This window comes from Mytilus trossulus, chromosome 1 (genome assembly GCF_036588685.1).
Source record: "Mytilus trossulus isolate FHL-02 chromosome 1, PNRI_Mtr1.1.1.hap1, whole genome shotgun sequence".
Taxonomy (NCBI): Eukaryota; Metazoa; Mollusca; class Bivalvia; order Mytilida; family Mytilidae; genus Mytilus; species Mytilus trossulus.
Genome location: NC_086373.1, coordinates 63050819 through 63063135, shown reverse-complemented (window position 1 = coordinate 63063135; position 12317 = coordinate 63050819). Strand labels below are relative to the sequence as shown.

Genomic DNA, 12317 nt, shown 5'->3' with positions numbered 1-12317 from the left:
TCTATTGCAAGAAGCTCAAATATCAAAAGTAATCGTTTACTTCATTTTTATAACTGTCACTGACTGAAGATTTAATGTAATGGAATAATAAATATACAATAATCAAATGTAAAATACAATTTTATCATTAAAAGCCACACTAGGTGTTCATTATATTTTGCTATTAAAATGGATTACTGTCTTATTTAATTTGTATTAACTCATCATAGAAATTGTCACAAGTGTCATCAACATTACTGTCAATACAATATGCCATTTACAAAAGTTGTATATTTAAAAAAAGAACTTTTCAACATCTTGATCACTGAACAAAAACGTTTACCCGTAAGTGCAGTTTTATAATTACACCTCATGTAAATCAAATACTGGTATATTAATTTTCTTTATAAATGTAAGTACATGAAAAAAAATGTCATTTTTATCTTCATTTTATTTTGTACATAAATCAAGTTTTCTCATTTGAACTGTTTTATATATTTGTCATTTCAGGACCTTTTATAGCTGATTATGCAGTATGAATTTGACTCATGGTTGAAGACAGTATGATGACCTATTCATTGTTTCATTATCTAACCAATGGTAACTTCAGGCCCGTAGCCAGGAATTTTCAAGAGGGGGTTCGTTTGACTCACAAACTCGACTTTAACAGTCACAATTCGAACAGAACATTGACTTTAACAGTGCTTATTTGTTTTCAAGGGGGGTTCATCCGAACCCCCCCCCCCTGGCTACGTGTATGAACTTACTTCTGTGGATCCTGGAGGATAAGATCTCAGAGGTTTCACTGCCATTTGATCTAAGTTATCTTCTCTTCTACAAAATACAACAATCATCCAATTTAAAACAAAAATAAAACAAGTTTAATTATACAGATACAATTATAGATACCTAAATATTTGAAAAGGTACAAAGGTTGTGAAAGGAAAATATTGACTGACACTCACTTGAAAACAATTCTTTTTGTGTGTTTTTCTTAAGGTGGTACATTTTTTACTGAACAACTGGACTTAAATAATTTGGCTAGAATAAATTTTTATGAAATTTATCAAACTATTTGCTTTGACCATATGACAAAAAAAAAAATTCAGCCATATTAATTCTTGAATTTTACATTTTATTTCCATGACTTTATTTCCAAATAATAATAATTTCTACATTCAGATTAGTAACTTATTAGTTTTTTTTTTATAATAAATCCACAGAAACAAAAAATCCATAACCTTGTTCATATCCATGTATATAAGCATGGAAAACTCATCTTTCTCTATTTCGGGTTAATAACATTTTTCTTCATTATTTTGAACACAAAATGTTCTTATTTTCAGTACATTTAAAGAGATCACAATGCAAATATATTATAATTAATTATTTTGAGCATGATTTGTTTCACAAGATAGTTTTGTTGTCAGGAAATGAAATGCTTTGTAGTTTGAATGTTACACCATCTTTCAGTTAAAGATAAATCAAAATGTTATGCATCATTATTTTCTAAAAAAACCTCTTAGTTTAGTACAATAAGTTCATTCTTAACCATAGCTAAGTACAATAAGTTCATTTAACCTTGTAAAATCATTTGTTTACAAAATTAATCTGTCAACAGAATCCCTATACAATGTATAAGATATTGTTATTCTGTCTTCTAATGAATCCTGTTGCCATGATAAAAAAAAACTTTAATGCCTCAAACTAGAGGCTCCAAAGAGCCTGTGTCGCTCACCTTGGTCTATGTGAATATTAAACAAAGGAAGCAGATGGATTCATGACAAAATTGTGTTTTGGTGATGGTGATGTGTTTGTAAATCTTACTTTACTAAACAGTCTTGCTGCTTACATTTATCTCTATCTATAATGAACTTGGCCCAGTAGTTTCAGTGGAAAATGTTAATAAAAATTTACAAATTTTATGAAAATTGTTAAAAATTGACTTAAAAGGACAATAACTCCTTAGGGGGTCAATTGACCATTTCGGTCATGTGACTTATTTGTAAATCTTACTTTGCTGAACATAATTGCTGTTTACTGTTTATCTCTATCTATAATAATATTCAAGATAATAACCAAAAACAGCAAAATTTCCTTAAAATTACCGATTCAGGGGCAGCAACCCAACAATGGGTTGTCAGATTCATCTGAAAATTATAGAGCAGATAAATTTTGATCTGATAAACAATTGAACCCCGTGTCAGATTTGCTCTAAATGCTTTGGTTTTTGAGTTATAAGCCAAAAACTACATTTTACCCCTATGTTCTATTTTTAGGTGTGGCGGCCATCTTGATTTGATAGTCAGGTCACCGGACACATTTTTAAAACTAGATACACAAAAAATTATTGTTGCCAAGTCTGGATTAATTTGGCCCAGTAGTTTCAGAGGAGAAGATTTTTGTAAAAGATAACTAAGATTTACGAAAAATGGTTAAAAATTGACTATAAAGGGCAATAACTCCTAAAGGGGTCAACTGACCATTTCGGTCATGTTGACTTATTTGTAAATCCTACTTTGCTAAACATAATTGCTGTTTACAGTTTATCTATATCTATAATAATATTCAAGATAATAACCAAAAACAGCAAAATTTCCTTAAAATTACCAATTCAGGGGCAGCAACCCAACAAAGGGTTGTCTAATTCATATGGAAATTTCAGGGCAGATAGATCTTGATCTGATAAACAATTGTACCCCATGTCAAATTAGCTCTAAATGCTTTGATTTTTGAGTTAAGCCAAAAACTGTATTTTACCCCTATGTTCTATTTTTGGCCATGGCGGCCATTTTGGTTGGTGGACCGAGACACCGGACACATTTTTTAAACTAGATACCCCAATAACAATTGTGGACAAGTTTGATTGAATTTGGCCCAGTAGTTTCAGAGGAGAAGATTTTTGTAAAAGATTACTTTAATTTAAGAAAAATGGTTAAAAATTGACTATAAAGGACAATAACTCCTTAACGGGTCAACTGACCATTTCGGTCATGATGACTTATTTGTAAATCTAACTTTGCTGAACATTATTGCTGTTTACAGTTTATCTCTATCTATAATAATATTCAAGATAATAACCAAAAACTGAAAAATTTCCACAAAATTACCAATTCAGGGGCAGCAACCCAACAACAGGTTGACTGATTCATCTGAAAATTTCAGGGCAGATAGATCTTGACCTGATAAACATTTTTACCCCATGTCAGATTTCCTCTAAATGCTTTGGTTTTTGAGTTATAAGCCAAAAACTGCATTTTACCCCTTTGTTCTATTTTTAGCTGTGGCGGCCATCTTGGTTGGTTGACCGGGTCACGCCACACATTTTTTAAACTAGATACCCCAATGATGATTGTGGCCAAGTTTGGTTCAATTTGGCCCAATAGTTTCAGAGGAGAAGATTTTTGTAAAAGTTAACAACGACGACGGACGACAGACGACGGATGACGCCGGACGCCGGACGCAAAGTGATGGGAAAAGCTCACTTGGCCCTTCGGGCCAGGTGAGCTAAAAAGGGATAAATAAATACAAAGTCTTCTATTTTTCAAAAAGATTTTTACACTCATAAGTACTTTCAGCTTTGCCCTAGGGTGTTATGAACAATGGGGGTTGTTTTTGCCTTCATAGTTGTTTTCGCCTTCATAGTTAACAATGTATATGGATGTTATTGCCTGTAGAGTTTTAAGGATGTATTTGCCTACAGAGTTTGAAGGATTTCGTTGTCTATTGAGTTTGAAAGATGTTATTGCCTATAAAGCATGGGGGATGTTATTGCCTACATATTTTAAAGGATGTTATTGCCTACAGAGTTTGAGGGATATTATTGCCTACAGAGTTTGAGGGATGTTATTGCCTACAGATTTTGAGGGATGTCATTGCCTACAGAGTTTGAGGGATATTATTGCCTACAGAGTTTGAGGGATGTTATTGCCTACAGAGTTTGAGGGATGTTATTGCCTACAGAGTTTGAGGGATATTATTGCCTACAGAGTTTGAGGGATGTTATTGCCTACAGATTTTGAAGGATGTTATTGCCTACAGAGTTTGAGGGATGTTATTGCCTATAAAGCTTGAGGGATGTTATTGCCTACAGAGTTTGAGGGATGTTATTGGCTACAGATTTTGAGGGATGTTATTGCCTACAGAGTTTGAGGGATGTTATTGCCTACAGAGTTTGAAGGATGTTATTGCCTACAAAGCTTGAGGGATGCTTTTGCTTACAGAGTTTGAAGGATGTTATTGCCTACAGAGTCTGAAGGATGTCATTGCCTACACAGTTTGAAGGATGTTATTGCCTACAGAGTTTGAAGGATGTTATTGCCTACAGAGTTTGAGGGATGTTATTGCCTACAGAGTTTGAAGGATGTTATTGCCTACAGAGTTTGGAGGATGTTATTGCCTACAGAGTTTGAAGGATGTTATTGCCTACACAGTTTGAAGGATGTTATTGCCTACAGATTTTGAAGGACGTTATTGCCTATAGATTTGAAGGATGTTATTGCCTACTAGAGAAATTGAGGGATGTTATTGCCTACAGATTTTGAAGGATGTCATTGCCTACAAAGCTTGAGGAATGTCATTGCCTACAGAGTTTGAAGGATGTTATTGCCTACAGATTTTGAAGGATGTTATTGCCTACAGATTTTGAAGGATGTTATTGCCTACAGATTTTGAAGGATGTTATTGCCTACAGATTTTGAAGGATGTTATTGTGTTATTGCCAACAGATTTTGAAGGATGTTATTGTGTTATTGCCTACAGAGTTTGAAGGATGTTATTGCCTACAGATTTTGAAGAATGTTATTGTGTTATTGCCTACTGAGTTTGAAGGATGTTATTGCCTACAGATTTTGAAGGATGTCATTGCCTACAGAGTTTGAGGGATGTTATTGCCTACAAAGCTTGAGGGATGTCATTGCCTACAGAGTTTGAAGGATGTTATTGCCTACATATTTTGAAGGATGTCATTGCCTTTAGAGTTTGAGGGATGTTATTGCCTACAGATTTTGAAGGATGTTATTGCCTATAGTTTGAGGGATGTTATTGCCTACAAAGCTTTAGGGATGTTATTGCCTACAGAATTTGAAGGATGTTATTGTGTTATTGCCTACAGATTTTAAAGGATGTCATTGCCTATAGTTTGAAGGATGTTATTGCCTACAAAGCTTTAGGGATGTTATTGCCTACAGAATTTGAAGGATGTTATTGTGTTATTGCCTACAGAGTTTGAAGGATGTTATTGCCTACACAGTTTGAAGGATGTTATTGCCTACAGAGTTTGAAGGATGTTATTGCCTACAGAGTTTGAAGGATGTTATTGCCTACACAGTTTGAAGGATATTATTGCCTACACAGTTTGAAGGATGTTATTGCCTACAGATTTTGAAGGACGTTATTGCCTATAGATTTGAAGGATGTTATTGCCTACAGAAATTGAGGGATGTTATTGCCTACAGATTTTGAAGGATGTCATTGCCTACAAAGCTTGAGGGATGTCATTGCCTACAGATTTTGAAGGATGTTATTGCCTACAGATTTTGAAGGATGTTATTGCCTACAGATTTTGAAGGATGTTATTGTGTTATTGCCTACAGAGTTTGAAGGATGTTATTGCCTACAGAGTTAGAATGATGTTCTTTCCTACAGATTTTAAAGGATGTTATTGCCAACAGATTTTGAGGGATGTTATTGCCTACAGATTTTGAAGGATGTCATTGCCTATAGAGTTTGAGGGATGTTATTGCCTACAGAGTTTGAAGAATGTTATTGTGTTATTGCCTACAGAGTTTGAAGGATGTTATTGCCTACAGAGTTAGAATGATGTTCTTTCCTACAGATTTTAAAGGATGTTATTGCCAACAGAGTTTGAGGGATGTTATTGCCTACAGATTTTGAGGGATGCTATTGCCCACAGAGCTTGGAGGGTGTAATTCAGCCTAAGAGTTCCTTTCTATCTTATCATTCTGCTAAAACTACAGTAAACCAACCAACTGTCAATCTTTCACCCTTTCTTTTATGAATGCATGAACAGAGTTGAAATTGTGAAACTAGATTTCTGCAACATCTGCTAGAAAATGTTCAATGAAAGGAAATAAATTAGTTTGCACTATTTCTCTATCCTTACCTGACTAGAACTATTTTTACCACATTAGTAGATACCATTTTGATGATAGCTGAGGCATTCAAATGACTTCTGCCATATAGCACCTGCCCATTAACCTAAAATTATAATCAAATTCATATTTCAAATCAATATTTTCTCACCAAGAACAATGTAATTTGAACATAGTGTACAAATTAAGCAATAATAACGATTTGTTTTATTTCAAGTGAAAATCTGTTAGCTTTATTCATTTTTGATTTATGTTTTATTTCAACTTTCACTAATATATATGTCTCTGATTTAAATTTAATTAAACACAGCTAGAATGTATGTAATTTCTAACAATTTATGTCTGTTTTTATAAAATAATGTTTTGAGATCAAGTGATTTGAACTTTTATTGCTTTTTTATTCCATGTTTCAGTTATAATGACCTAAAATGACTTCTAAAGAGAATTTAAAGTTATACTTTATATCAGCAATATTTTGTATCTTTGTAAATAATCTTTTACTTGATAACCTCAAAATTAAAATCAAAAGGACCTTAAGCTTACATTTGACTATTATATCAAAGTTAGTTTCTAATCCAATATAAAGTACTAGAATAACTGGCTACAGAAGCAAAAAAGTCCCTCTTACATGTCCTGCTAACATGTTTAACCCTGCCATATTCTGTATGTATGTGCCTGTCCCAAGTCAGGAGCCTGTAATTCAGTGGTTGTCATTTGTTGATGTGTAAAATATTTGTTTTTACATAAATAAGGCTGTTAGTTTTCTCTTATAACTTTTTTTACATTTGTTTTTTGTCGCCTTTTATACCTGACTATGCATTATGGGCTTTGCTCATTGTCAATCATACCGCATCTTCTTTTTTTATATTTACAGAATAATCAGTCAAAAACAAGTAATCCTCCCTCTAAAGAACTTAGTAGCATGGGGTATAACTGAAAAGGTACACATTCCTGTTTTCTTGTTATCTGAAAATGGGTGACAAATTAGTTTCATTTAGAGTAAAAGAACTTTACTTTACTCTAAGTTTCATTTAGAGTAAAGTCAAGTTCTTTTACTCTACCATTCTAAACTTGACTAACTCTTATTCCTGAATAAATTAAGAATTCAACTGATACCTCTAATAATTCATCTCCAATTTCAATCCGTCCATCCTTAGCTGCCACACTTTCTGGTTGGATACCAGCCACGAACACACTCATCGTGTTACGATCCTTGTTCCCTGCTAAACTGATCCCTAACCCATTGCCTCCTCTTGTTAAGTCCACCAAATGAACTTCACCTCCTAAGTCACCATATCTTCTGAGAACTCTCTCTGCAAATAAAAATACAATACATATATAATAAAATTATCTTAATATAGAGATATGGAGATGTGGTTTGATTTGCAATGAAACAACTATTCACCAGGGACCAAAGGACAAGGATGTAAACAACAAAAGGTCACAATATAATCTTCAACAAAAAGCAAAATCCAAAATGGAATAAAAAGCTAGAAAAGGTTGTGGGAATCTAGAATAACAGAGTATGAGACAATCCAAAAGAGAAAACCACAGTCTGATTTAAGATAATATCATTAAATGTAAAACAGTTATGGCAGACGACATCAAACAACAAACACTTGACTACAAGCATCTACTTTGAGACAGGCACATAAAGAAAGTAATAGTGTTTACATGTTTTTGAGTGCTGAACCTTTCCCTAACCCGAGACAGTGGTGTAACAGTACAACATTACAACAAATTGTTAAATCTGTTGGAAAGGGCTTAACTCATTAGATGAGTGCTATCTGTTTTAATATAAAAATCAGAAGATGTGGTAAGATTGCTAAAGAGACCACTCTCCACCAGAGACTACTCAACAAGAGACCAAATGATGAAGAAGTAAGCAACTATAGGTCATCATGTGACCTTCAACAATGAGAAAAATCAATAATTCAAGCTTTAAAAGTGCCACAAACTATTACATGGCAAGTTATATAAGGGTTATCTAAAACACTTTTCCTGGGTGTATAACTATAAGAAGCCAACTCAAATTCTAAACAACATGGAATTTCTTTAACACTTTCAACTTTAACATATATGTGTAGAAAAAAAATAATACACTAGAAGTGAAAAAATACCCTAAAAGCATTTTTCTAGGTTATCCATTTTCTTTAATAGACCTGATATATAATACAAATTTAGGAGCCAATTAATAAATGTTATATAAAAGTCCCACAATGCAATACTTCCTGATTACAATATTGTTTGACCTTAATAAACAGGATTCAATTATATTCTACAGTTCATTAGAACTTGTATTTAATATAAAACAAATCGTTGTCACAAATTAACACAGATCTATCGGTGTCTCACCACATGGATTCTTGGAATCTTGGAATTAGCACAGGCTATGTTACCATAAATCATGTCATCTTATACAAGTTTTTTTAACTACATCCTGGTAGAGTACAGAGATGTCATGTCTGTTTTCATTTTGAAAACTACTGCAATTAAATATTGTTTTTGTTTTTCTACATTAGGGGATCAGATAATTAAGCAGACAAGATGATCCCTGGACCTAATGTGCAATTACAAGAACATTTCTGAATATGGGAAAAGCTAGATTGATTGATTGATGGGCGCTTATGTCTTGTGACAAAATTACATGCATAATCAGGATGACATCACATTAGAGTCATATAAGCATTTTTTTCTATGGTCCGGGTGTTGTCTCTTTGACACATTCCCCATTTCCTTTCTTAATTTCATGAGTGTATTATGCTTTGTTCGACTTATCTTTCTGATCCCCTAGATTACAGTTCCCCATACCCAGACAAATTATTCTGTCCTCATGCAAGCCCACAAACAATTTGTGAAATTTAGGTTTTGCCATCTGAGAGACACTGCTAAAAACATAACTCAACTGAAGGTTAAACTTAATCAGAATTAAAATTGGTCAAGGTCAAACAAAAAAGTATAAAAATCTTGATACCTTCCTGCAAGGGATAGATAGAATTGAGATATAATGACCTGAAAATGAATTAAAAAGCATCTATGGCAAGACACCCCACTATCTGATGTCAAAAATGAAATACAAAAAATGTATTTCAAAGCTGCGTTTTCTGGAAAAGTAATACTCAGCTAAAAAATGCTAGATGTGGTTTCCTGTTGTCAGAAAACCTCATTAAACACTCTTCACTTCTGAATTGATAAGTTTTACACTATGTTTTCTGATTAAATTAACAGACCAGATAAACATCAAATAATTACAAAGATAATCATACTTTTCCCTGATGGATCAAAGTCACATCTTGATGTAGTAATAGACCTTGAGCTACTGAAGCTGACAAGAAATTCAGCTGTAACTCTTCACTCAGAAGACAAAAAAAGAGAAATTCATCTGTAGCTCTTCACACAGAAGACAAAAAAATCACACATGAAAGCATAAATGAAATTACATAAAGATCTTTAGATGAGCTAATTATTTAAAGGTGAAAATAATTGGAAGATGAAAAGCTGTATAAAAAAAATAGTGATCATAATACTATTGTAAATAACTATATGACTGTGATATAACACCAAGATGTTATGAAATAAGAGGTCGACCAACATGACCTTGATATTAAAATAAATGCATCCTTACAAAAGATTAAAATTTATCTAGATTTGTCCAATGTTATCACCAGCCAATATTTTCTGTTTGAGGGTATTCCTTTTTCTTTTTATCTTCTTTATCATTGTAATTGAATATTGAATAAACGTTTGCAACATTTTTAATTAAAAATGGTTTAAATTTCATGAAAATCAATTCTGATAGACATTTTTTAAAAAAAGTACATCTATATGATTAACCTTTTCAGTATGACTACACAATTTGTTTTGCAATGTTTTGGTTTCAGCAATCACATTAAAACATTTATTTTATTTTTATCCTTGACTACATATGGTATCATGCTTAGACAATGTCTATTATACCTATTATGCAACAACATAACAAATCCCTCTGTAATAGATGATGACCTTGGATTTATATCATTGTATATCTTAATTATATAATAAGACTTTCTTATTACATGCTTACAATGTCTATTAATATAATAGACATAGTATTAAATGATTGTTTGATTGTACTCATTTCTAGATTATCGGGGTTTAGCACACTTATGGTAGAGTACATTTGCATCTGATTATGTAAATGATCAACAATTGTAATCCATATTCAGTGGCAGATCCAGGGGGAGGAGTTCCACCTCTGCCACACAAGTGGCAATCTATAAAAGAGAGGCTCTGGCATTCACTCTCTGCCAGACTAATAACAATTATTGCAGTATAACTTATCATTCAAGCTCACTATACTAATAGAAATCTATGAAGCAGAGGCTCTTAACCTTCCACCTCTGCCACACAAGTGGCAATCTATGAACAAGGGGTGCTGGACATTCAACCTCTGACACACTATTGGCAATCTTTGAAGCAGAAACTCTAGTCATTCCAGGTCTTCAAAAATATGAATAAAAGCACTATATGAACTTGAGACTATGATCATTCCACATCTTTGTTAAATTCCCCTGATCAAGACTATAAGGCATGCAGAGGTTGAGATAAAAAAAAAAGATGTTATACATAATACCATGCCAATTTTTTTTATAATATCTATTTTACATCAGTCTAAATATTTAGGTTAGATCTACTGAGAGTCATAAAACATACATTTTGGTCAATCAGACAATCACCTTGGGCTTTACCATTGGAATGCAATGTCAGCTTAATAAATCATAAACTCCTCAGTGTTACATCATATATATAAACGATATACATCTTGAACAGCTGCTGCAACTTTTGTTTTAACCTTCAAATATGATTGAGTTATTTTATCTTTTTTGTTGATAACAAAATAAAGAAATGTGGTATGACTACCAAATTGGAAGACATTTATTGGTAAAAATATAACAAAGACCAAAGAACAATGATGCTTTGTTCTGTCTTCAATAATGACCAAAACCTATACCATATAGCCAAGTCCAAAGCCCGTAATTTCAGCAAAAATTAGCAGAGCCAAACCAAACTTCAACTTGATCTGTAACTCATCATGGTAAACTGACATACCAAAAATCAGCCCAATATCTGAAGGCATTTAGAAAAAAAACTCTGTATAATGATTTGTATGACAGAATGAGAGACAAGGGTAACCGAGAACTTCATTGCGGGGCCATAATACAAAGCTATTTTGTTCAGTTTCTTTGTACTCAGGAAATCTGAGACAAATGTTCTCAAAATTTTTTTTGATCTGATAATCGATCTTTTTTAATGCTTCTAAGTCATGTTTAATTTCCACAAGCCTTTTACTCAAAACTATCAATTAAGACAGTTCCCCATAAAAATCACATTTACCATTAAAAGACTTTAAAGCTTCAGATATACATGACTTGACAAACAGTTATCAGAGCATATTTGTAAAAACAAACTTAAGTTCAAGTACCAGAAAATGAAATTGTGCTGCATTATTATGGAAATTAATTCTATTTTTTTCCATCCATTTTTGAGGTGCAATATCAGTTCATTTATTTCCAATCTGATAAACAGATGATACGTTTCAACCATTGCTGAAGAAAGCTTATTAGCATAAAATAAGTTAAGAATGTAAGTCAGACAGGGAAACGATCCAGGTGTATAGACAGACAGAGAAACAATCCAGGCATTTAGACTGACAAGAAAACAAGACAGATATAAAGACAGACAAGGAAAAAAACCCAGATGTATAGACAGACAAGGAAACAAAACTGGTGTTTAGACAAACAAGGAAAAAACAGGTTTAAAGAAAGACAAGGACAAAAACCAGGTTTATAGACAAACAGAGAAATAAGACAGGTTTATAGACAAACAGAGAAACAAGACAGGTTTATAGACAAACAGAGAAACAAGACAGGTTTATAGACAAACAGAGAAACAAGACAGGTTTATAGACAAACAGAGAAATAAGACAGGTGCTTAGACAAACAAGGAAACAAAGACAGGTGTTTAGACAAACAGAGAAACAAGGCAGGTGTTAAGACAGACAAGGAAACAAGACAGGTGTCAAGATAGACAAGGAAACAAGACAGGTGTCAAGACATACAAGGAAACAAGACAGGTGTTTAGACAGACAAGGAAAAATACCAGTTGTTTAGGCAGAAAAGGAAAACAAGACAAGAAAATAAGAAAACAAGACAGGTGTTTAGACAAACAAGACAGGTGTTTTAACAG

General features: G+C 33.0%; 1 protein-coding gene across 7 annotated transcripts in view; it reads right to left on the bottom strand.

The window, feature by feature from the left end:
* LOC134681379 (multiple PDZ domain protein-like) overlaps positions 1-12317 on the bottom strand; it is a 158504-nt gene that overhangs the window by 19793 nt on the left and 126394 nt on the right. For all 7 annotated transcript variants that reach the window (XM_063540991.1, XM_063540984.1, XM_063541005.1 and 4 more), the window contains 3 exons: positions 7209-7405; positions 6104-6198; positions 747-813 (listed from right to left, as the gene is read on the bottom strand). In XM_063540991.1, coding sequence (XP_063397061.1) covers positions 747-813; positions 6104-6198; positions 7209-7405 — 359 coding nt within the window. The remainder of the gene's footprint in view (positions 1-746; positions 814-6103; positions 6199-7208; positions 7406-12317) is intronic.